Source organism: Leptodactylus fuscus, chromosome 1 (assembly GCF_031893055.1).
Source record: "Leptodactylus fuscus isolate aLepFus1 chromosome 1, aLepFus1.hap2, whole genome shotgun sequence".
NCBI classification, from domain to species: Eukaryota; Metazoa; Chordata; class Amphibia; order Anura; family Leptodactylidae; genus Leptodactylus; species Leptodactylus fuscus.
This window is the reverse complement of record NC_134265.1, coordinates 96,830,285-96,857,688: the sequence shown is the minus strand read 5'-3', so window position 1 is coordinate 96,857,688 and position 27,404 is coordinate 96,830,285. Positions and strand designations below refer to the sequence as shown.

General features: G+C 43.0%; 1 protein-coding gene across 20 annotated transcripts in view; it reads left to right on the top strand.

Moving 5' to 3' along the window:
• The window catches only part of NCOR2 (nuclear receptor corepressor 2), a 291,797-nt gene that overhangs the window by 198,746 nt on the left and 65,647 nt on the right, over positions 1 to 27,404 (top strand). For all 20 annotated transcript variants that reach the window (XM_075274561.1, XM_075274570.1, XM_075274577.1 and 17 more), the window contains one exon: positions 17,368 to 17,510. In XM_075274561.1, coding sequence (XP_075130662.1) covers positions 17,368 to 17,510 — 143 coding nt within the window. The remainder of the gene's footprint in view (positions 1 to 17,367; positions 17,511 to 27,404) is intronic.

Sequence of the window (27,404 nt, the reverse complement as noted above, 5' to 3'; positions counted from 1 at the left end):
TTTAATTAATAAATGGTACATTTTATTCTGTCTTACATCTTTTAGGCTACACAGGTTCACATCTGCATGGAAGACTCTGTTCCAACTTTTACATTTACTTTCTAGCATTTCCCCTTTGAAACATCTCAGCAGAATGTGTTAGATCCGAGGGGCCACACGGTGGCTCAGTGGTTAGCACTGCAGCCTTGCAGCGCTGGAGTCCTGGTGTTCAAATCCCACCAAGAACAAAAAACCATCTGCAAGGAGTTTGTATGTTCTCCCCGTGTTTGCGTGGATTTCCATCCCATATTCCAAAAAAGATATACCGTATTTTCCGGACTATAAGGCGCACATAAAAACCTACGATTTCCTCAGAAATCGTAAGTGCGGCTTATAGTCCGATGCGCCTTATATATGGATGGAAGCGGCGGCAAAGTCTGCGTGCCGCTTCCCTACATACATAAAAGGCACCGTAAGGGTGCATTCACACTACGGAACGCCGGCGTGTATCACAGCCGTACACGCCGGCGTTACAGCAGGGCTGCCGGACACTTCCTATTCATTTCTATGGAAGCCGGCATGCGAGCGCTCCCTATAGAAATCAATGGAAAAAAGCAGTCCATTCATTTCTATGGGGAGCACTCGCATGCCGGCTCCCATAGAAATGAATGGGAAGTGTCCGGCAGCCCTGCTGTCACGCCGGCCTGAAACAGAACGTGAAACTTACCGAGCGGTGCAGGGCGGGCGGGCATTCAGGCCTCCTCTTCCTCCGATGTTCCGTCCTTCTCCTCCGGCGCTCGCTGATAATGGCCTGGGCGCATGCGCAATATCATAATGCTTCTACTTCGGCTACTGCGCATGCGCCCAGGCCATTATCAGTTAGCGAGCGCCGGAGGAGGAGGACGGAACATCGGAGGAAGAGGAGGCCTGAATGCCCGCCCGCCCTGCACCGCTCGGTAAGTTTCACATTCTGTTTCAGGCTTTTATTTTAAAACGGGGGGTAGTTTAATCTAACTTTTACGGTTGGGCTCTATCAGCATGATTTTGCTGATAGAGCCCCTCCTCGCCTGCCGAGCGCTTCCAATAGAAGCGGCTGGCACGCGGGGGGTTAAGCGGCCGCTGGCAAAGTCTGCCTGCCGCCGCTTTCAATAACATATAATGCGCATCGGACTGCGGCTTATAGTCCGGTGCGCCTTATATATGAACCGAGACGGACTATAAGGCGCTCATGGGCAATGCGCCTTATAGTCCAGTGCGCCTTATAGTCCGTAAAATACGGTACTGATAGGGAAAAATGTTCATTGTGAGCTCTATGTGGGGCTCACAATCTACATTTAAAAAAAAAAAAAAAAAAAAAAAAAGTGTTAGATCCCAACTTTTTTTTTTCTCTTCCAGTTCATTAAAGTTTCAAATGGCACAAATATAGCTAAAATGGCCACTGTTTTACACTATGTATTACCATGTTCCGTACATCATCTCCTGTGAGTGGAAAATACTCGCAACCAGCTTGGTTAGATGGAAATCACCTCTCACGCAGTCATACACATTGAGCTCTGTGTACATGGACCGTACTATTGGTTCATGTTGTTCATATCCTTCTGTGTATAAGTTATATGCAGGTTTGCTATGGACCCACATTCTGTGCAGTTCATATTGGGGATAAGACTATGGTAGATGCATCTGATGGATTATGTCAGGCCACATTATTTAATTTAGTTACCTTTTTCATTGGCTTACCAGGGCTATGGAGTTGGTGTTTTAACCAGTTTAGGGCAGAGTCTGAGTCACAAAAAAGCTTGCTGACTGCGGCGCCAAAATAAAAAGAATTATATTACGGTATACAATTCTTAATAATGTAGAAATAGATGCATAGTAACTTAAAAATTCAATCACTAGTTTCTCAAGGATCTTTGCTGCTTCTGACGGACAAGAAGCTGGAGCAGGAGTCGGCTATGGTAATAGAGGAGGTGTTGGTTTGGCCTATAACATTTTCACAGTTCTATAATTTATGGTGAGCGCTGGTTATTTTTTCTCAGTAAGAGATCAGTGCATACAGACTTCTAGAAATCCAAGGGATGTTACTTGGGAGAGTTCTGGCAGATTAAAATCTGGCTTCCTGGGTGGAGGACATCCATCTGCTTGTTAATTCTTTGGACAGGATGCGATGCTCTGCAGGCCCACAAAGGTATTTAATGGAACAAATGAAGCCTTTTGCTGGTTCAGCAGCCTGGTATAGATTGGATTCTGCATGCTTTAGGAATCTCCAGATGACTCAAGTCTTGTTTCTTTGGCATGGCTCATATCTGCCCCTTACTTGCCCTGACCCGTCCAGTATTATACCACAATAAATCTATGGCAAACAGGAGTGTTTCTTGAGGATGATCAGAGCATGTTACAGCTGGCAGGAGAAGACTGTCAGTCTGTATGCCAGAATCGGCAGCCAACTTAACTGCTTCAGTGCCAGTATTTGATTATGAACTTTGTATTCTCCAAAGCGTCTCTGAAATATCAATACTTTCACATAGCCCATACTTGTTATTGGTTGGTTATTAATATGTTGTCACTTATATTGCTTTAGATTAAAAGTTCGTAAGTGGGTTTCGGACAAGACCTATTAAACTCTACCTGTCCCTTCATTTCCTGATTTACTTATGTGAATACATTGAAGATTTGCAGCCTCAATGGCCCTACATTCAGTATTGTAGACTATACTTTACATATGGTCAGGTTACTCTGTACAATAGAAAATGGCAATATCTGTAGAAGCTTGCTGTAAACCAGGAGCATAAAGTAACTTGCAATTTAGAAGAAAGCTTGAGAGAGAAGGGATATCAGAAATGAGGTAAAGGAGACTATCTCGGAACCTTCTATTTTGCTTGTCACGGAACAAAGGTATACGTCTTCCTCCGGATGGTCTTTTGAATCAACACGGACGCAAGAGGTCGGGAGACAACAGCAATTTATTGTAATCCACAAAGTTAGTAGCCGGTGGCGGTCACATCAACCGTAATAACAATAAGTCCACAGAAGTCACAATCCAATGATAACTTTGGTTCCTTGGTCCTGTAACTAAGTCCTGGCTCTCTGCAGAGCTGTGCACAGGCCGGCTAACACATACTAACTGCTAGCTATATCTATATACTAAACTGTTAAACCTATATCTGTGGGGGGGAAGGGCTGAGTCACAGATCCTTCCCCCCTCACCTATACCAAGGAGAGCAGACTCCCTGTCTCTTTTGAACAATGCACAGTCCAACATCTTCTTGGAGACACTGATCAGATTATCTCCACCCATTGTCCTCACTGGTCCTCACTAGTTAGAGGGATTTGCATACAATGTGCTAACACACTAGACCCGAATCAGCCAACTACACACTGATGTTTACAACAGGTTAGAGAATACATTCCACATGAAATATATATTACACATTGCCTATAGTATAGACTCTAACCATCCCGTGACAACCCCTCCCCCTCTCAAAACATGTGCATGACACAATTGGCCTACACAGGTAAATTGGGGAATGCACATCAGTCTCTATAGCTCATACGTCCTCCTGCCGGGATAACCCATCTGTGTTCTGGTGTTGGTTCCCTCGGCGGTGCTGAATGGTAAAGTTGTAGGGTTGAAGGGCTGGCATCTGTCAGAAAATCCGGTGGATCCATGTTGGCTTCTCCCTGAGCTTGGCTTCGGGTCACTGCTCCCACAAAGTGGCACTGTAGATTTCCAACATCGTTGCCTAACAGAACATCGGCCGGCAGCCCGCTCATCACACCAATTGTGCATCGTTTTGGTCCATAACCATAGTCGAGTTCCACGGTAGCTTTAGGAATACGTCTCCGAGTACCTCCTGCCAACTCGATAGAAATGCCAGGGCCCTCCTCTAGGGCCTCGGGTCGAACCACTCGGGGGTCCGCTACCGTTAGGAAAGCTCCCGAGTCCCGGAATCCAACAACTGTTCGGCCATCCAGTAGGACCTCCTGCAAGTGCTTCCGCTGAGGGTTTGCGGGATGTGTGGCAGAAGGCTGAATCCCATAGACCCCTGGAGGTGGAACAGATGGGTCATTCATGGAGTCACCTGGAAATGGGGCCAAACTTTCTGTCCTAGGGGTGGTTCCCAGGTAGTGAATAGGCCGAGATGCCACGGTGGCCCGTGCCCCCATGTTAACAGGGCAACTAGCTTGCAAATGTCCAGGCCGCCCGCAACCAAAACATCTGCGCTCTAGCATTCTTCCAGTAGGTCGTTGTCTAGGGACAGGGTTGTTCATAGCTGGAGGCCGATGGGCTGGGGCAAGGGTAGAGGGGAAATTGTAATCCTGAGGCCGGGCACGAAAGGTGGGTGGCTGGCTGAAGGGTGTCTGGCGGACTGTGGTAGTTTTCCGCTCCTCTGCAAACAACCTCTTCCACTGCGGCTTGATGGTCAGGCCCTCATCTGCAAGAGAAGCAGCTTGCTCAACTGTGGCTGGGTTCCGTTCCAGCACCCACTCACGGATCTCAGCGGGGCACTGGGAAAAGAACTGTTCCTTAAGTATGACTTGGAGGATCTTATCGACTGTGACAGCCTCCTCTCCTTCTAGCCAGCGCTTGCATGCTTGCTTCAACTTGTGGGCGAACATGTGGAAGGAGCTTCCCCCATTGTAAGACAAAGAGCGGAACTGAACTCGGTAGGACTCTGGAGTGACTGCATAATACTTCTGCACCGCTCTTTTAATGGCCTCATAGTCCCGCTGATCACTAGGGTCCATGGCTCTGAGAGCTTCCGCAGCCCCATCTCGTAGGTGCCCCACCAGATACCGGACCCAATCCTTCTCTGGGACTTCCATCAGGTGGCACTGGTGTTCGAAGTCCTGAAAATATCCATCAACATCCCCAGCCGCTTCATCAAAGGTCTTGAAGTGTTTATGGGAGACATATGGTGGTTCTCTCACTGTTGGGCTGGGGGTCGACGTTTGATTATAATTCCGCGCAGTTATCTCAGCCATTCGCATTTCATGCGCCATTCTTTCCTTTTCATGCGCCATTCTCTGTTCCTCCTTCTCCGTTTCCTGAGCCCTCTGTAACGCTCTACTCCTTTGCTCTGCAGTTGCTCCTAGCCCCAGCACTGCCAATTCCTCCTCATACAAAACAACCCATCTGCTCTTTTGGGTCTGTACCTGCCACTCCCGTATCTCTACTGTCTCCTGGGGGCAGCCCTCCTCATGGTCGCTTTGCAGGGTCATCTCCTCCAGTGCCTCGATCAGTTGCTCTTTCGTTCTTCCCTGGTAACTCAGGTTTAGTTCCCGGGCCCTTACTTGTAGACTTGCCATAGTCCAGTTCCTGTATTCTGAGGTTGTGGCTCCATTAATCGCTGAGCTGCTGTAGTCCATCTCGCTGTCCGCTGTTGATCCCACCGCTGCCAACCAGTTGTAACGGAGCAAAAGTATACGTCTTCCTCCGGATGGTCTTTTGAATCAACACGGACGCAAGAGGTCGGGAGACAACAGCAATTTATTGTAATCCACAAAGTTAGTAGCCGGTGGCGGTCACATCAACCGTAATAACAATAAGTCCACAGAAGTCACAATCCAATGATAACTTTGGTTCCTTGGTCCTGTAACTAAGTCCTGGCTCTCTGCAGAGCTGTGCACAGGCCGGCTAACACATACTAACTGCTAGCTATATCTATATACTAAACTGTTAAACCTATATCTGTGGGGGGGAAGGGCTGAGTCACAGATCCTTCCCCCCTCACCTATACCAAGGAGAGCAGACTCCCTGTCTCTTTTGAACAATGCACAGTCCAACATCTTCTTGGAGACACTGATCAGATTATCTCCACCCATTGTCCTCACTGGTCCTCACTAGTTAGAGGGATTTGCATACAATGTGCTAACACACTAGACCCGAATCAGCCAACTACACACTGATGTTTACAACAGGTTAGAGAATACATTCCACATGAAATATATATTACACATTGCCTATAGTATAGACTCTAACCATCCCGTGACATTGCTCATTAACTCTTTAAGGACACAGGATACCTTGGGTGTTAATACTCGATAACCGTTCTTTTATTTTCCATCTCCACCTTCCAAAATTCATAACTTTTATTATTTTTATGTCAACACTAGCAGGAGGACCTGGCTTTGCACGGGTATATTTAATTTTTTGTTTGTGTAGTGGCCCCATAAAAATTGCCCAGTTTTGCACTCTTATATTTTGTATGTCATTTGTGTGTGTGTGTCTCTGCCCGCGACTTTGTCTGCCTGTTGTTGGCGTCGATAATCCGCCTATATTCAGTAAATTGCTGTCGTCGATGGTTTGCCTGCTCCGGCTTCTCGGTAGCTTTTAAGCTGTCCTGTTGCTGAACTTGTTCCTCACAATGTGCCTGTGATTGTTCCGGCATCTCAGCAGCTCACTAGGACACCATATAATGAGCATGGTGCTGACGTTGATGACCCGCCTGCTCCGGCGTTTTGGCAGCTGTCAAGCTGGCCTTCCGCTGAACTCATTCCTCGCGCTGTGCCCGTCATTGTTCCGGTATCTCAGCACGTCGCTGAGACTCCATATAATGAGTGTGTTGTTGGCATTGATGATCCGCCTGCTCCGGCATTTCGGCAGCTGTTCACCTGGCTTGCCACTGAACTCACTCCTCGTGCTGTGCCCGTTATTGTTCCGGCTCCAGTGAGTGAGCCTGGAGAGATCAGATAATATGCAAATGTATGTACACACTGAGGGTTAGTGTGTGTTTACAGAGAGAGATAACTGCCCTGGGACCTGAGATAAGGCTGCTGCAGAAGCTGTGTAATATAGTATATGAACATAAATTCATAACAGTCGTGAACCCATGTCATTTACCGACATAGAAAGTAGCCTATGTTTTAATCGAGGTTACAATCTATGTGCCAAATTTCATTCAAATCTGTTCAGTAGGGTTGAGCCGATCTTGAAATTTCAGGATAGTTTTATAAAATCTGATTTCCGATCATTTTCCATTTGAACCTGATCCCAATGCAAGTCAATGGGATTTTTTAAACATTCGGCGATCAGGTTTTAAAAACTATCCTATTCACTACACAGCATGTAATCAAAAAAATGGTTCCGCTTACCTGCACAGCTGCAGCTCCCAGTTCTTCGTCTGTTCCGGTCCTCTGTCCTTCACATGTAAAGATGCAGGGAGTAGGCGGGGCTTGGTGCGGCTGGAGAGTGTGGGCGGGGAGACGTGAGTGCATCACTCGCGTCTCCCCTTCTAGTACCCGTCCACACTCTCCTAAGCCCCGCCTTCTCTATAATACTAGTCTAGGGAGGCGGGGCGCAGGGCGCTCTGAAGCCACATGAAGGACTGAGGACCGGACCAGCAGAGGGCAGCCGAAGCACTTCTGAGCAGGTAAGTTAAGCGAAGTTTGTGAGTAGATGGAGATTACTGTACATTGACTTGTCTAGTAGATAGACAAGTCAATGTACAGTAGTATCTATCTACTTGCGAACTTGCCTCGTTGTCCTCACAGCAGCGCAGCACACAGTGATTTATCGCAGCCTGCCACTCTTCTGCTTCGTCCCTGTTTTACCGTATAGTCAGCTGAGTATACGGTAAAACAGGGACAAAACAGAAGGGTGGCAGGCTGTGCTAAATCCATAGGAATGAATGGACGCATCCGACACGCAGGGGGTTAAGTGGCCGGCCACTTCCATTCATTCCTATGGGTGCTAAGCTTTTCCCACAATGATTAGCCAGTAGCCAAGCATTGTGGGAAATAAGCCCTGATCTCGATCCCGCCCGAAAAGATTGGGATCGGAATTCCGATCGCGATCGTGAAATTTTCTCGATCGTTGATCGGAATCCGATCTTTACCGATCCCGATCGCTCAACCCTACTGTTCAGCCATTTTTGCATGATTGACTGACTAACACACCTCCAAACTTTCACATTGATAATATTAGTAGGATAGCCATGTGGGAGCTTTACACCACAAGTTGTACTTTCTGTAGGCACCATTTTGGGCTACATGTGTTTCATTTGGCCTTTATTAACGCTTTTGGGGATCCATGTGAAAAAAGTAATTTTTGCATTTTGTTTTCACACCAATCTGCATTAGAAATGAAATGTCAATTTTGTCCAGTGGTCATTACTATTACATTGATATTGACATATTTATATTGATTTTGTCATATTTTACCGCTTTTACTAAATAAAGCGCTTTACAGAGTCCAGACTGTGTAATATAGCCTCGACCCAAAAGTCCTGCTGCAAGCACAGCCCTGTGCCTACGGCTTGACTGCGCTATACTATTATGGCGCTGGGTGTGACTTAATGAGCAGGAAGGGGTTAAAGAAACCCTCCAGTCTATAATAGAAATTTCCCAATGAATCTGGTGTGTTTTCTCCATTTTTCAGCTCCACTTCATTTACATAAAATATTCATCTGCTACCTAGACTTCTGTGGGGAATGAATTAAGACTGGCATTTCCAGGGGTCGGAGCAGTGCTCCAAGAAACTAAAGTCCTACCCCCAGTGCACCAATTGCTTCTTTTGCATAAAATGTTAGGTTTGTTTTGTTTTTTTTCTCCAAATTTTCAAAAGGTTCATACATAAGAGAAGTATTTATTTATCTTTGTAACATGCTCTGTAACATAGTGGTGACAGCTGAATAAGTTTGGGGGAGGTGGTAGACTCCCTTTAAAGGGATTCTGTCAGTAGAAACCAGGCCACTTTTTTTTTTTTAACAACTTTTAGAATATATCTGATCTTCATAAAACAGAAGGGGTCTGCACAGCTCACTTCCATTACAAATTCCAGTCTGGTGCATCTCTGATTTTAGGCAGAACTGTGTAAAGGTAGTCTGTCACCAGAACTCAGTATATCGACATGGCCTGGCATATAGATTGATTCAATTGACCTGTGTTTTCCCCTTGTGAATTGGGCCTCTTACTTTGTTTTTGTCATTGTTTACTTATTTTTTAAAAAAATGGAGGATCTCCTCAATGGGGGAAATGATTCAGTAACCTATCTATCTCTTAGGCTGGTTAGATATGCTGGATACTGCTGACAGACTCCCTTTAAACGGTACTGCCTGAAATCAGGAATAGACCTGACAGTGGGATTTGTAATGGAAGTGAGCTGTGCAGAAACCTTCTGTTTTATGAAAATCATAGAAATATACTAAAAAAAAAATTGTAAAAACACTTAAGTATACTGAGAAAAAAACATTGTAGCAACGTACAGGTGCAAAGTAGCAACGTACAGGTGCTAATGTGGCGACCGTATGGTGATACCCATGTATTATATGGAGGGTAAATCTGTATGTCGGATCCTAATATATATTGTAATATAAATTTGTGGGTGCAGTCTTCCCTCAGCTGTTTCGATGCCTTGTCTTCCAGTGTAGTAGTTAAGATATCCATGTCATCTCTGCAGGGAAGGAGAGAGCGAGGGGAAAAATAAAGCTTTAATACACTTGAATAACCCCTTCACTGCGAATGAGACAGAAAGCTTTGTTATGTTGGATCCTGTTCAGATCTGAAAGAGCAGAGGACGAATGTGTATGTGTGTGTGGTTGGGGGGGGGGGGGGGGGACAAAAAGTGAGAGAGAGGGAAGGCTGGTGCCAAGATAGCCGCACCCTTTGACAACCTGGGTCCATGCCACACATTCTGCTATTAGCGTTCTGTCTAGAGGTCACATTCAGTCGAGATGAGCCTGCAGGTCAGGCTGGAGAGCGATTAGCACTCGGTTTGTGACTCCTACACATAGCAACAGTATCAGTCCCCCAGCTGGCAGGAGCTGCGCATCTGCAGTGCTGTTATCTCCTCGTGTGGTGGCCTTTTTCCTCCACTCTACACAGCTTTTCTTTGGCAGCAACGGATACAGAGACTTAAAACGGCATTTCCCCCCATCCTGGCAAGCTGCAGCAAGAGGCAGGTAAGTGGAAGGAAGCTCAGAGAATGAAGTGCACAAAAGTTAGGTTTCTGCTACTTGCTATAGTCCAGGAGTGAATGTGTTTGACAGATGGAAATCATGCTGTGTGATTCGGCGTAAAAAGGGTCGCCTGTTATTTAAAGGGCTTTAAAAGCGGAGTTGACATAAGAGCCAGCCTGGCTAGAAAAATGATTTCTGTTGAAGTGTGCCATGAGTAATATGAAAGGAAGCAAAGCGTTTCAAGCCTTTAGGCGGTGGATAGGGGGGAGAAGCAGAGACTGTGAGTTCTTTGGACTTTTGTCGTAGAGATGTAAATTATGATGGAAGAGACTTTTACACAGAAAAAGCTGAAAGGGAGGAGGGAGCGAGGAGAATCAGCAGAGAGAAAAGCAGATTAAAAGCCCCAGAGGACGGAACATGTGTTCCTGACAACTTCTGGGCGTCCGTCAGCAGGATTCAATGACCGTGACCTGGTTTAACATCCCACTTGCTGGTGGTGCTTGCTTCAGTTTGCCTCAGTGGGAAGTCTGCATTACATTGAAGGAAAAAGTAGGCCGTCCTTTTCATTTTTCTTGTCAACAAAGTCTGGGCAGGCCACAATCCTTAATATGGGGAAGCTTTCACCTGCATGTGGGATACCGCACAATGTAGCCGTGGACTTTCATTTCACCGATTGGACCTAAAACTTGAATTAGTGCACCATATAAGGCGATGGAAAGCGGCAGAGAAAAGAGATGTGATGATGTTTTCTACAATGGGATAAATAATTTTGTCATCCCGCCGTGCAAATGTTCTCTCGTAAACTATCATGCAAATTGTGGCCAAAGAAGGGGGGTCTTATAGATGTGCCAAGCTGGCTCAAAAAGGGTATTGAGATTTCAGGCTGTAAGCTTAGATGTGAAGAGGTTATTTTGGTTGATAGTTTATGGATTACTGTATTGTTACGCGGCTCATATTTTTCAGACTAGAACCACATTCTACCTTAGTCATAGAAAATAAGGGCAGCCATCTCTTTGGAAAGAGAAATGAAATAATTTTCATATTTTCCAATATTATTTAACCTGATATATTTAGAGCTCAGTGGAAATGAATGTCTCTTTATTAAAAGAAGGAAAAAAAACACTTTTCTATCTGTTTGCCAGTATTTTATGTTGTAAACCTATTGTGTCGTGCTGTTTGTGTCATTGGGAAGGTAAGAACTGAAGCAGTTTTCTAAAAATGTTTATGCTGATGGTGTTTCTTTGGCAACTAGAGGAGAGTGGACTGCGTATTCCAGCAGAGCTCCTAGCAAAGTGTAGGGTTTTTAGAATTCCAATCATTTTACAATATTGTACTTTTCCATCCTTGGTTTTTACTTGTTTCTTGTATTGGGCAGTTCTTTGTAATGACAAGATACAGTAGGAAAGTCTGTAAGTTGTTAGATCTTCCACAAATTGAAGATGTATGTATATATACTGTCGCCGCTGCTCAATTTTTTTTTTTTCATGGATCACCTCATGTGTTTGTGTTATGTTTCCGCAGATGTGAAATATCTTTGATCGTTCATGAACAATTTAGGTGTTTTCAGACCAAAGGTTTAGGGGCCTCTTTCACAACCGACCGGAGACACTTGGTTATATCTATTCAGTTCACTTTGGTTCCTATGCAGCCCCAATCATTCACACACCACAAATACTCTTACACCGCTACATACAACATCCTCTTTATCCAGTCTTTCTTAGGCACCAAGCAAATGTACCACAGTAATGTTCATGTATATATGATATATACCAAGATGTACAGTCTTTTGGATCTACACTTATAACCAAATCCACACCGGACCTTTACATAAACATGGAGACTCGTGTGTAAATACAGTAGCATATATATCTACCTATCCACAAAAACCGTGTAAGACACTGTATCTACAGACCCAAAAATAACTCCAGATTGTAAATGTATGTACTCCCACTATACACACCCTTTCACTGTAGAAGATAAATCCTGTCACTGAGTGTCCCTATGTGTATGCTGACACACACTTACATCTAGAATGTCTAGAAGTCCCCTGTAATATTATCATACTTAGAAAGTATGATAAATAGTACAAGCTATCCCAGTGTGGCAAGAATGGGATAGACCTCCAGTGCTATACATATCTAAACACTTATTAAAGTTGTCTGTCTGCTCCATGGACTTCACGCTAAAGCTAGCTATACATTTCGGATAAATTTCGGCCAAAATGGATGATTTTGGACAATTGGTTACCCATCATTCGAAGATTGTTCATGATAAGTGACAGCAGACTGTCTACCAAAAATGACACTTTTTAATAAGAGAATGTCATGGCATATTAGCAACATATACGATCTCCATTTACCAATACATTTTATCTGGTCATAGTAGAGAATAATATTTTTCTCTTAAGGATACAGATGTGACTAAGGACTATAGATTTAGTGTACACATCTACAGTATATATAAAGATCTATTTAATGAAATTGTTGGAGGTGTGATGATGGTCTTTACCCCTTCAAGGAATCAATCTTTAACATATAGTGCTGGACCCATTATATTAAATTAAAGTTTCTAGGTAAGGCCCCATGTAGTGACTCAGTGGCAAAATCCGTTTTTTTTTTGTATATCATTACTTCCCACAACTACATGCTAGCTGACCTCCTATGATATGTACGTTTGCATATTTTTTTTTCAAGGAAATTGCAAAGTGCCAATTACAGCAAGTATGACTTCATTATAGAAAATAGTGGTTATACAAAATTCTTTATATATACTCTTTATAGTACTGGAGAATTACAAGGATACTGTGATTTCAGCACCACTTCCTTACTGTCCACCAAGATGTACTCTACATAGGCTTATCTTTGCAAGGCTTTTCTTATAGTGCTTTCTACCTAAATTCCGACTGAAAATTTGTGGCTAACTGGTACATTCTAGCAATTTATTTTATAGATATAATTGAAATACAGAAAATGAGTGATACTTGGGCCATAAGAAATAAGTACTGTACCAAATGACAACTATATTTGAAATTTCCGATCTCTCTTGCATATTTGTATAGGATGGTATAACTACATCTTTGTGTACAATGCTAGTCTTCAAGGTCAGTTGAGGACAATAGGAAGTCCAGTCATGCAGAATTGAGTTTGTGATGTGGGATTGTTCAACTCTGTTTGGTCTTCTGATAATCTGCCCATGACATATGGTAATCTGGTGACCAGTATTTTTGTTGAGATTGTTTACAGAAATCGAAAGGGAGGTCTTCAAGATGGGGTTTCAGATTTCTTCTTTTCTTACAAGCGCACATCCTCCCTGGATGAAACATGAAGATCCTCCCCTTTGTGTTATGTACTTGTAAATAAAGCATGTGGTTTAGTGTTGAGAGATGGCGGAGTTTGATTTCCACAAGTCGTGTGTGTTTAAGAGTAGTATATCGTAATGGCCTGGAGGTAAGACGATACCGGACTACTCAGAATGCGGCAAGTCAGTGAACAAGTGTAGCTTATTTTTAGAATGGAGTGTTTGGTTTACCTTGGAGATGTAGGGCAATTGGATTTATACAACAATAAATAACTTGAAAATGCATTTATTTTGGGGATTTTGTTGTGATTGTATACTCTAGCTCCACCTTTTGGAAGGTAAGTCCTTATAAATCAGTGGCCCTTAACCAGTAGTTTGTGAGCCACATGTTGCTCAGAACCCCCATCTATATGGCTCGCCATGGAAGCTCTCAGTTATGGCCATAAGCACTGGTTACGGTATGACACAAATACTGAAAATATATCCAAACCTCTTAGCAGTGCCAACTTAGATGGCATAGGTACAGTAAAATATCTTCAAATATAGTATTTGCTATTTCATAATTATTTCTCAAAGTTTACTTGTGTGTGGTGTGTGTTTTTTTGGGTTTTTTTTTTGTTTCTTTTTGTTTATTGAATGTGGCTCTGTCGTCAGTCATGTAGATCACAGTGAATAAAAGTTTGGTGACCAGTGCCTGATTTTCCAGCAACCTAGTTCCGTGATCTGGACTTTTCTGTATATTCTTCTCGAGAGGACATATGTGGTTCCCTGTACACCAAAGGCAATCTTTGAGAAGACATGTTACTCCTTTTGTACTTTTGTGCTCAGTCTTGTGGTGTTGCCCCATCATATACACGAAGGCCTCATGCACAAATGTACATAAAAGTACAAATCCATATATTTTAATGTGCTCATATTCACAGCTGTAGTTTTTGTGACTGTGTCCAAGCCGAATTGAAGAGCCACAAAATATGTAGCAGGTCCTGTACCTGTCCATACTTGTGGTTCTGTCAATTCATTTTCAAAGTATGGGTCAGTGAAAATGGCACAGATGACACAGTGATCCCAGTCTGTGTGTCATCCATGCCATTTTTACTGAACCGTATATTGCACAAGGTCGTGTGCATGAGGCCTGAGGCTAGGGCTACTTGGTGACTTTGGCTACAAACCCTTCTGCACTACCAAAGATCGCTTGCTGACCTGTGACTCCTTCACTAATGTAAGTGGATGGAGTCGCGTTGTGACCCTTAGGGTGCTGTGAGCAAAAACTTTTCAAAAATGCATGCTTTTTTATGCAGAAATGCACCATATAAAACCCTGACTGATGTAGATAAAAAAACACATTTCTTAATACAAATGACAACCGCACAGAATACTAGCACTGTAATGCTTACATTCACACCAGAGTTTGAGACTCCGCTGCAGAATTTGCTTAAAAATGTCGAAGAAAAGTCTTGCAAGGAGGACTCTAGAACGGTTTCAGTATAAAACCGCTGGAAACCCAGAGGACTGATGGGTCTCCATCTTACAGGTCCCCTAGTGTAAGGCACACATTGCCAAAAACAAAATGTGGATTTAGCAGAAGGGAGAAGTGTACATGTGTACAAGTCCCTGTATAGATGTGTACATTTAATATTGCATGTTTTGAAGGAAAATCTAGCAAACGTCTGGTGAAGTTACATTGAGACATACAGTCATTCACATATCAAGCTAGAATCATTGGGTGACCATTCTCAGCAGTTCATCTGTATTGGACTTTTTGTGGTGTAAGCAGAAAAGTTGTGGATGTGATAACTATGATTTGTGTCTAAATCTCCCCTAGCTCTTGCCTTACACTTGTATTGTGTTATAATGTATGAACTATACTTGTATACAAAATATATAGTAGGTTATGGTCACATTCAGAGGAAGCAATTTGTTAGGCCCAATGATGTCTGTGCAGTGAAATCTTCATACAGTACAGTAGTAATAGTAGTGATTGTATTCCATCATTTTCACCCAAAAATTTTGTTTTATAGACCCTTGCAAAACTCAAATCAACTTGCAAAAAATATGGAAATATTAAAGACCTAAAACAATGGCTGCTCTATGCACTAAGCTGCTGTTCAGTCAGCAAATGTTCTAAGTGACTTAGTGGCACGGTCTCAGTATTATTTCCAAGCATTACATAGTGCAGGCGTTCATTAATGGTGTAGTTGTCAGTCAGAGACTAAACAATGAGGTTGTATGTTCTTCAGCTTGATATCTCCATTAATGTTTGGCAGATTATCATTGTGTCGTTCATGAAGCAACCACGCTAGATCTGGCAGTAGACTGAGACTGCAAGCACTGGGGAAATAGGCTACCCCGTGACCTTGAAAGCTGCCCCTTGGATCAGTGTATACATAATGGCTGAATGTCCCCAGATTGTTACTTTGGAGACCGGCTTCACAGTAGCAGCATCTTCACAGTCTAACACTTGCCGGCTTTTCCTGTCCTTGCACTAATCCTGGTGGCTGATCCGAACCATTTGATCAAGATCTGAGTATTAATAATTCAGGTGCACCACTTACACTGAGATTTAAGCTTCTTATCCTAATAGACTTGTTTGCCTGATCTCTTAAGCTACCATTTCACTTGCTACGTTCAAGACGTTCTATGACAGCCATGTATTTGAGAAGAAGAAAAATGTATGTGTGTGTATATATATATATATATATATATATATATATATATATATATATATATATAGTGGCGAATCACTCAGGTAGATGCTTCTCCTTGACTATACAGAAGCCTGGCTACCAGTCTCCCACCTTGGCAACAGCAGCGGGTGGCACAGTACCTGCTTTGGAGGTCCGGTCTGGACTGGTCAGCTCTGTCAGTGTGGTGCCACACTGCTAGTCTTCACACACAGACTATTATCAGGCCTCGATTAGTCAGCTGACCTCCCTGGTGTGGGCATTTACCAAACACCCTTTAGCTGCCTGGATGGGACATAACCGTCTTCCCAGGCCACATATCTCTCTCTCTCTTGGTATCTCTCTCTCTCTTGGTATCTCTCTCTCTCTTGGTATCTCTCTCTCTCTCTCTCTCTCTCTCTCTCTCTCTCTCTCTCTCTCTCTCTCTCTCTCTCTCTCTCTCTCTCTCTTGATTCTTAGTATTATGTGCAAAATTCTACTGTAGAATATGATCTGATAACAGAGAACATATATGAAGTCTGTAAAAATGAGACTGTGGGGGGAATTTATCATTCCTTCTATGGCAGTTTGCTGGTGCAGAGGATGATATCGTGGTGCACACTTGGCACAAGGACTTTTCTTTGGCATGTGAACCAGAACCCTTGTTCTGCACTTTACTTGCCACATTGTGTGAATGTGGGCACAATGGGGTGGGCTGAGGCAGGGACCACTCGCCCTGATACATTTATAAGTCACGCCAGTTTTCTACCATGTGGTTAGACTTGAATTCAGCACTAATTCCTAACTCTCATAGATCTCCTTTTTGGCACCCAGGAGTGCACCCAGTTTATGAAGAGGCTTGAGTCTCTTTTGTGCTAATATATAACAATAGTACTAATACTGGTCTTGGCATAGAATCTAGATCTATCTCATATGGCCAGAACTGGAGCTCTGATTTCCCCACCCCCACCTTATTTCTGGTTTTGTGTGAGGAACTCAGAATCTTATTTTAGGGCTCCTTGGCTGTAAAATATATGCTGAAATGTCCTTAAGTATGTTTTTATTGAGTTTGTATGTTGGTGCTCTGCCAAATTATTTGCTGGTGACTGTCCTTGTTCAGGGACAGGAGTTGATACAGGCATGCTAAAATGTGAAGCATAAACTTGATTCCTTAAATTTATGATTTTATTTTTTCTGTGAAACTGGATACTTGTTTATTCCAATTTGTCAAACTTTCTTATTAAAAAACAAAAAACCCCGCTATGAAAATATAAATATAACTAATATTTGGCAATCGATTGTGAGTGTAAGGGTTAATGGCGCCTGATCTGTGTCCTACATTTACCCTGAACTTGTCAAGCTAGTGACTGATTGAGTTGGTACTCCAGTGACACAGGGTTAGCATTCACTCTCATATCAGCGGGCTCCCTTCCAAGGTCTGGGATTTAGCGATGACGTAGTAATCCTTCATTTCACACTGTTCTGTCCTCTTCAATGATTAACTGTACAATTCTGTGTTTCCTTCTTTCCCTCAGGCTTGTTTGAATATGGCCGGAATTGGTCTGCCATTGCGAGAATGGTGGGCTCCAAAACAGTGTCCCAGTGCAAGAACTTTTACTTTAACTACAAGAAGAGGCAGAACTTAGACAGCATCCTACAGCAGCACAAACTGAAGATGGTAAGGATCTGCCACGTCATATCTATAACTTCAAATACATGGATATATTAATACAGTAGATCACATATGATGATCTCTCCAGGCTATGTGGCTTGCATTCATTTCTGTATTTATCATTCATAGCTAAACTATACGATTTGTTTTGAGCATTTGGGTTTATTGCCAAACTTGTGGCAGCAGAAAGTAGTCATTGTATCTATAGCTGCGTACCTGCAGCTGTAGTTCACACGCTGCCTGCAGCTATATGTAAAGCACATAAGTGACATGCAGTACCCTCTGTAGCTTACGTGCAACCTGCAGTTATAGCTGACAAGCACATGTATTGTATGACACACCCAGAGAATGTCAAAAGGGGTTGTCCAGGGATTGAAAAAAAAAAAAAATCCAAAGAGGTGGGAATGTCATAAAATTGGTAGGGGTGGAGACCGCACTTAGCCAACCCAATATAAGTCTAGGGGACAAATCCAGCGTTTCAGTAGGTAAAGGTTACATTTTTTGTTTCCCCCTTCCCCCCCCTGACAATATGTGGGTGAGATTACACAATCTAATTCTCTTTGCTGGTACTGTAAGGTTGTAAGTACTGTGAGGCCCCACGTTACAGAAATGCAGTTTTTGCTTCGGTTTTTTGAGCCACAACCAAGAATGCCTAAAAAAAAGTAATGAGAAATATAGAGGATGTTCTTATACTTCTTATCTTCTGCTCAATCCATTCCTGGCTTTGGCTCAAAAAAAGCAACACAATTTGCAACAGAAAAAACTCAAAACGGTCAAGCTCCATGCTGCAGAAAAGCAGGTTTTGCTGCAGTTTTTTGAGCAGGGCCGGATTGAAAAGTAGTGTAAAAATATAAAGGTAGCTCTTCCAAGTTTCCATTCTTTTAAATCCACTCCTGACTTTGACTAAAGAAATTTAAAACAAAATGTCTGCAACAGTAAACGCTTCTTTTCGCAACATGGGGTTTAGCCTTAGGTGTCAATAGTGAAGCTAGCATGTTTTTTTGCTTTGTTTTTTTATTTTATGCCTTGGCAATTAGACAATATCATTAGGAATTATATAGTCTATATTTGGACTAAGAGAGGGTGTTGTCACTAGTTGCCGTAGTATAATGTGCCTGGAACTAATGAAAGCCAATTAAAACCTTAGCATAGTACCCCAGTAAACTAGTACTAATTGTCTCCATTGAAGTGTAGGCTAGGTGTCATAGAAATAAGAGCATTCTTTATTTGGGTAGAGTATAATTGAGGTTTGGAGGAGCATTAAAGCTTAGAGTGATGAAGAGGGCCGCTCCAGTATTGAATGATGTCATACTGTCTGGGGGAGACTAATAAGTCCTTGGATCCCTGTTGTCTTCCGTGACTAGTGTGTCCTTGAGCAGTAGGAACTTTTTACCAAATGTGGCAATGATTATTGTCTACTTGCTAGAGACAGAAAATGACCCAGCAGATTCCCATGGTGCCGTAAAAACTTTTTCTGCCTCTTTTTAGCATCCGTTAACACACTTCAAAGTTTCCCCATGTTTAATTTTTTTTTTTTTTTTTTTTTTTTTTTTTTTTATATGTTTGTACTTTTCCATCTCCTGAAAAATAAGCACAGACGGTCTATGATTGTGCCAGCGAGATTACTACACCAAGCTCACGGGTGCAGGGATTGTGTCTGCCTGCGCTCTGTCTGTAGACATGCTAATAATGCATAGCAGCAATGTCCAACTGGCATGACAAGTGGTGTAGAGATCTCCGCTCGTGGTAAACAAAGAAAATATTATATCCTAAGTTTTTAATACTCTATTAGTGGATGTTGACACATGCTTAAGTACATCCATTGTCTGCGGTACATGTATAGCAATGTGTATGAAAATAACATGCATAGAAACTTAGTTAATAAGATAATAGTTTGTCAGAATGTTTGCAAGAATGCTCGGATCAGAAGTATAAAGGAAACCAATCAAAGTATGTATGTGTCATGGAGTGAATACTATATACTAAATGCATATAGAAGGATGTATAGTTAGGTACAGACATAAGCCTTTGGCTAAGGCCTCATGATGCGATCTGTAGCCAAAAAGCACAGTAGAAACGCAAACTTTCTGCTTCAATTTTGCCTCTATGGAAGATGCCAGTGTTTCTGTAAGTATAATTGACATGCTGCAGTTTACAAAAATGGAACATTTTTTGATCTCGCAGCATTTGCACTGCAAATACTTTTCTGCAGTGTGCGGATAGAATAAGCCAGAATTCCATTCACTTTGCAATGACTTTAAAACGCTGCATTTTTTGATGTGGCGTTTACACTGCATGGGAACCTGCCTTAAAATAGAAATGGCCTCACCGTTGAAATGTATAAACCGCGAGAAGAAAGTGTTTTGCTTTGTTTTTTTGTTCGTTTTTTTTTTTAATTTATTTTGGACAAGTAACACCTCTGTGGTATGTATGATGGATAGTGACGACTGTGGATAATGGAAGAGGAAATGTGACTGATTTCATAGTATTCATTATTTCTCTGCTGCAATATCACTGTATAGGGCTCCATGCACATAAATGTGTGCATGGTCACGGCTAGCTGTGTTTTTCAGGGATAGTACACGGACCCATTATATTGTAATGGCCTCATGTGTTATAAAACACACCCATGTATGCGGCTGAGACCCCACGACGAAACTCAGGACCAGTGCCATACCAGTCAGACTTACACACAATTTCTTTGTGAACCTGGAGTGCGATACAGATGAGTTGATTATACAGGTGAGTGAAGCAGGAGCTGTCACAGCTCAGCTCCTGCTTCACCGCTGCAATCTGGCTCCTGAAGTCACTCACATCGCACCTACAATTCTGTGAGTGAGATTGCGGAAAGATCGTGGGGGAGCGATGGAAGTTGAGTATCAGTGGTTTTTTTGCATTAAACATCGAGAAGAAACATAATGAAGAGGGCACATGTAACTAGGGGGTGGGAAGGAAGACATGAAACTGGGGGCAGAGATGGAGTGGGGGACATGAAACTGTGAGCAGAGATGGAGGGGGAAGAGGCATGAAACTGGAGGCAGAGATGGAGGGGGGACATGAACTGGGGACAGAGATGGAGGGGGGACATGAACTGGAGACAGAGATGGAGGGGGGACATGAACTGGGGACAGAGATGGAGCGGGGCCATGAAACTGTGGGCAGAGATGGAAGGGCGGACATGAAACTGGGGAGAGATGGAGGGGGAGACATATAATGTACGGGTGACTATGTGAGGATTATACTGTGTGGGGGCACATGGAAAATTAATGGGAATGGGCAGAGTCAACAAAAGTGTGTGGAGCTAAATTTGCCACTGTGCGCTCCACACATTTTGTCCCTCTTTCTGTTCTTCAAAAGTTGGGAGCTATGAATTAGCCCTATGACATCACTGCATATAATTCCTGTCCTATAACCTCACTATGTAGATTACTGTATAATTCCTGTCCTATAGACATTACTAAGCAGATTATCCCTCTACTGTGACATCACTGCATGCATTACCCTTTTGCTGTGACAACACTGTGCACATTATGCCTGTGCTGTAAAATCACTGCAATATTGTTGTGTACATGAAACCTGTCTTGTAATTTCTCTGCACCCGTTGTACCAATGTGCGTACATTATCCCTGTTCATTAGGGTGGGTTTACACAGCGCTTCTTCACTGAAGAACTGCATGCAGTTTATAATTGCAGTAATAAGTAGCTGATTTCACCTGTAGGGCAACAGCCATTGCATTGGAAACCTCTGGTTTACTGACACAGTAGAAGTGTGCAACTCACTATTCAGCAGCAGCAGAAGAGGTCCATGAAAACCCAGCCTAAGGGAGCCCAAACTCATGGTGGCATGGGACCCCATTATAAGTTTGTCCAGTAGGTTCCACACATAGGAGTGTTTGCCAAAGTACCTCTGAGAAGCGTTGGGGTACATTAATGGTGACATTGTAGACTTGTCTGGCAGTGCACTGGTTAAATCTGTGCTTATATCGTAGACCATGTTTTTTTTCAGTAAAGGGTTGCTCATCAGAGAGAGAGATGCTGGAACAGAGTAGGTGAAGGAGACCTTTACCATAGTAACCATTGTGCTCAGTCGCTGCATGGCTGTTTTCCCGGTCTGTTTGTCTTCAGGTTTCTCTTCAGGCAACAAAAAAGCGATTAAAATGCAAGCAGAGTGCACGTTTCCAAGTCTTGTGACTTGCATTTGGTTAAAGACAAAATAAATAAATGAAAAGCGGTTTTCTGATAAGGAGCCATGTCAGAGCGTTCATTACCTTGTAACTGAACAGAATTACACTGTGCGTCTTGATCTAGTTTTCCAGTCCCTGAATGGAAGTATTTCAGATGCTTTTAGGGCCAGTCTGCAACATGTATATAAATAGCATACATCCGGAGCAGCCATTATCTCAGGCAAGTGATCCCAGTACAAGTCTAGCCTGCTGCCAAATGACTGAAACACCCTATCTGTGTACAGGTGGATAGTCACTAGAAATGTGGCTTTACTCATATATTGGAAATTAAGGGGTACTCGCATGTCAGCGTCAAAAAATGTTTGATTCTCTTTTCAGCAAATTCATTCAGGTAAATGCTACCTAAAGCTGAGGTCCCGTGTTGCAGAAATGCAGCTTTTCGTGTTGCAAATTTTGTTGCGTTTTTTGAGCCAAAGCCAGGAATGGCTACAAAAGGAATTGGAAATATAGAGGCAGCACTTATACATCTCCCTTTTGCTCAATCTACTCCTGGCTTTGGCTCAAAAAACCGCAACAAAATCTGCAACAAAAAAAGCTGCGTTTCTGCAATATGGGGCCTTGGCCTAAAGTGACACTTCTTTCCTTACTGCAGGGATGCTGGTTTGTAAGAGATGGTTTTCTGATGGCTGTCGGGTTGTTTCTTCTCAGATACATACTCCTTGGGTGTTCATTGGCACTGATTTTATTACTAGACGGTGCAAACATAAACCGGCAGCATGAAAATGTACCAGATTAGTCACACTGATGTTGGATGATGAATCTGGTGTATCTTTAGACTGTCTAGTCTATGAGTCAGATTTATGAAGACTGGCATTAGTTACACCAGTCTTCATATCCCCAAAGCCAGCGGAGGTTGCACCTCACATATGATAAGGCATACCCTCTGCCAGGCTGTGTCTAGACGTACATTTTTGGCGTAAATGGCCCCACCTCCCAAATGCATTGTCCCCTTTCCAAAAAAATGGCAAAGGCAGCGCAGAGTTTTTAAAAAAAAGTCTACATTTTTTGCACAAAACAATATTTTGTGCCAAAAATTGCATCTTTTTACGCCTCGTATGCTTGAAAACTAGCATATTAAACATAATAAACTTGCCCAAAAGTTTATACGTCCTTGAATGTGTCCAGTTGACTTGGGCTAGGTTCACATCTGTGACAGAGTCCGCAAAAAAAAAGTCCTACACGGCGGACATTTTCCTCCACCGTTTACAATTTGAAAATGACAGTGGGGTTCCCTGGGCCCTGCGTGTAACCAATGTTTTAGTTGTCCACCACTTTGTTTGGGTTCCTCAATAGAGAGCCAACACTAGTGTGAACCTAGAATTACTTTGACCCAAAAGTTTTTAACGCTATTTTGGCATGGTTTTGGCACATTTAAGCCTTACCCCTTTTTTTCCACAACCTCAGACATGTCACTATAGTTCTTCATCAGGGAAAGTGGGGGTGGTATCTGGAGTAACACTTTATATTGCGTTTGAAATTGATTCAATTGCAGCTTTTTAGTAAGTCAGGCATGCGGAATGCCAAGGCATAAAAAAGCTTATGCCAAAAAAATGCACAAATAAGAGAAAAAAAAATAGGTAACTGACTAACTAGTAGGCTGCTGTTACACATACCACAGTAGCCAGATGCAGATTACAGTTAAACTGCAATGCTGTACTTGTAATTGGAACTTGAAACATTAGAAAGTACATGTGCACCGTCCTGCTAAACCTTGCTAGAGAGTAAAGTGCATGGTCACCCGTAATTTCACTCATTTACTTACACCTGGGCAAAGTAATTAACAATAACTGTTAATGGCGTATGAGGACTAGTAGATGGCAAATACTCCATTAGACCGAGGCAACACGATACGGAAATGCAGCTTTTTCTGTTGTTGCAGATTTTGGCACATTTTTGGAACCAAACCCAGGAGTGAATTCAGCAGAAAGTAGAAGAATAAGAGCTTCCTATATATTTCTCCTTTTTTTTTTTTTTTTTTTTTTTTTTTTTTTTTTTTTTTTTTTTAAAGCCATTCTTCGCTTTGGCTAAAATAAACGCAGCAAAACCTGTTGGATCCAATAGGTGAAACTTCCTTGGTTTGCTATGTGGTCTAGCAAGCTCTGCACTCTCTGCCTCAGCATGTTCATTTGCAGCATGGTTTAAGTAGCTACTAAATATGTCTCTCTTAGTTGTAAGCCAAACTCACCGACAGCACCACCTACTGGAAATACGCCAAACCACTACCCCATTCTAGCATCTACCCTGGTCATACCAGCCTGGCATTGCCAGTTCAGTTTCAGCGGCTAGACAGGCTGTACGACCTGTGATGACATCAGCACTAAGAGTGCACAGATCCTTTACCTAGGAGGGTTGAGGCTAGAATGGAGTGGTTTAATTCAAATGCGTTGTGGATCCAGTAGGTGGTGTGCCGTCTTTGCTCTGGGAGTGTTAGCTGTGTGTTCTGGCTGGCTACGCCCCTTAAAGGTCAGTTCACACGTGAAAACCGCCTAGCTTATTTGTGCGAGGTAAAAAACCTCGAGGAGTTTTTTTGACGCTGTTTTTTGCATTCCGCGCGGTTTTTGACGAGGTTTTTGACGCGGTTTTCGCTAGCGGTTTTCGCTAGGGTTTTTTTTTCCTATATGTGCTATAGAAACTGCAGGCGAAAACCGCGCGTTTTTTTGCAAAAAACCGCGCGGTTTTGTGTGCAAAAAACCGCGCGGTTTTTTACCGCGCGGTTTTCGCCTCCCATTCACTTTTATGCAATTCTTCAGGCGTTTTCCGCCTGAAGAAAGGTCATGTCGCTTCTTCAGGCGGAAAACGCTAGGAGGAAAAAAAAAGCTAGTGGTCTACATAGACCACCATGTTAAAGGAGAGGTTTTTGAAGCGAATTCCGCTGTCAAAAACCTCCCCTTTGCCCACGTGTGAACTAGCCCTAAGTCCATCACCGCTAACAAACACAGTGCCTTGGCATTTGCAGAAATTGAATTGTTAAAGTAGAGGCTAACTATGTCTTTCCTATATACAACCCTAATCCGCCTGGGTTGACGTGGATAGAGCAGGTGGTGCATCATACAGTCACAGGAGACGGCACCACTTACTGGATCCACAGAATACCAGACAGCACCTGATTTTACCCACTCCATTTTAGCATCTACACACCCAGGAGCAGCCTAGACAATGGGCAGGATGATTACTCTATAGACTGAGGCATGAAGTACTAGTACTTAATTCATGGGCTACTATGGAATAAGGGAATGATTTACTGAAGTTAGGAAGGTTTATTTGGGAAGAATGCTACTGTCAATGCACTAGAGGCAGAAAGGGGGAGACTACCTGCAATTAGACAAGTGGATTGTTGGGGGGCTATACTGCTATCATAGATGCCGCACTGTGCTGTTTGCAGAATTAAATGTCTAAGCAGAATCACTACAGTGGTATCTGTATTATGTGTACTATACTGATGAATTTTATACAAATATCAGAGATTTAGGTCTTAGTTGCATGGTTCATTCTTATGAGACAAAACCAGGACTGGAGACTACGCAGAGATTTGATATAATGGAAAGGTTTGCACCTGCTCTGGATTTTGGCACACAGGATCAATTGCATTTAAAAAGCACAATCTCCTTATTCACACCTATCACATGTTATTCTGCACGTCACCTTTAGGGTTATGGCCGTTACATTGAAAACCTTTGCTTTACTGCTGCTCAGCGTACTGGGGCAGGTAAACTAAAAATTCCTAATGTTTAGACAATGCAAACTAGACAGCCTTAGACATCACCAGATTTCCCATCGTATTTAATGATGTTTGAAAATCTGGCATACTTTTAGACTGTCTAGTCTATGTGTACACCATTTATTAGTTTGCTTAGTGTCTGACCAAATTTTGGCACAGCTTCCAAAGCGTTTGCACATACCAGTTTAGTATATGAAACCAAATTAAATTGAAAGCCTTTGGTTTACTGGTTCTCCTCATACAGGTGACATGTATAGTCATATGTTTTAGGTAATACTGCTATTAAGGCTAAGGCTTAAAGGGGTTGTCCCATAGCAAGGATCCTATCTATACTGCTAGTTTATGTGGATTTAAGACTTTTTCTAAACACATTGCTTTATCAAAACTGCTTTGTTTGGCCGCTATCTTAATTTATTCACTTCATTGTTTACATGCGTTTAAATGACCATGGGCTTTGGACCACAGGCTTATCTGCTCAGTCCCTCAGTGACATAGCTGCCTGCTCTTAGTTGGGGAGGGAGGGGCTGAGTGCTCGGCAGCAGCTCTGAGCTGTGTATGTCTCTGCCACAGACAACCAACGGAGCTCCTCAGATAGGGGAGGTGAGAGCTCCAGGATTTCTGAGCTCTTATCAGTCGGTTTAATTGAATTTGGCTGATAAGGGCTGAGATTGGGAGTCCGGTACCTCTGTATGTATTATAAACTGACTCAAATCCAGCTCTGCTACATCAGCTTCATACTGTGGTAATGCATTTACAACCAATCCCTCACTACTGACTGCAAACATAGCAGATAGCAGAGCAAGTGAAACCCCGACCACCAATGTGCCGAGAAAACCAGGAAGTGAAGAGAGCAGACAGCCTGCAGGTTGGTGAACAAGAGTTATGGGAATACCCCTTTAAAGGCACTGCAGAAATGCATGGGTTTTTTTGTGGCAGATTTTGCTGCGTATTTTTGCCCAAGTCAGGAGTAACTTGAAAAGGAATAGGAAATGTAAACAAAGTATTTAGACATTTCACTTCTGTTAAATCTACTCCTCACTTTGGCTCAAAAAAAAAAAAAAAAAAAAAAAAGCAGTGCAATGTGGGGTCTTAAAGAGATCTTATCTTTCAAACACATTTTTTTCTGAGTAACATGTCGGAGTAGCCCTAAGAAAGGCTATTCTTCTCCTACCTTTCGTTGTCTTCTCTGTGCTGCCGTTCCGTAGGAATCCCAGTTTTTGTCGGCATGCAAATGAGTTCTCTTGGCGTCCCCAATGCTGCAAGAGAACTCTCTCCAGAACTGGCTCCATCTTCGTCAGCAATGAACTTTGTAAGTGGCCATTTTCTTGTGGCCTGTGGGCAAGCGCGGTCTGCTCTGCCCGTGGCCTAGAAGTCTGAAACCTGCGTCGGAAGAAGACTAGTGAAGACACTGAAGAGGACGTTACTGACGAAGGTGGAGGCGGCGCTGGAGAGTTCTCTTGCAGCATTGGGGATGCCCCCAGTGCTGTTTGAGTGCTGGGGCCCGCCCCCAGTGCTGCAAGAGAACTCATTTGCATACCGACAAAAACAGGGTGGCGGCGCAGAGTAGACAACGAAAGGTAGGAGAAGAATAGCCTTTCTTAAGGCTATTGCGATGTGTTACTCAGAAAAAAATGTGTTTGAAAGATAGGATCCCTTTAACCCCTTAACGCTAAATCACGTACCTGTACGTCAGGGAATGTGGTTAGTTCCCGCATTCCCACGTGCATGTACGTGATGGAGATTGCACGGGCTCAGAAGCAGAGCCCGTGCGATCTCCATGGGAGGCCGGCTGTATCTGACAGCCAGGCTTCCCCTGTAGCAGTAGGGACGGTGATTGCACCGACCCCCACTGTTTAACCCTTAAGGTGCCATGATCCATAGTGATCATGGCACCCTAGGGGTTTGGCCGGCTATAAAGCATGCTGCCGGCTGCATAAG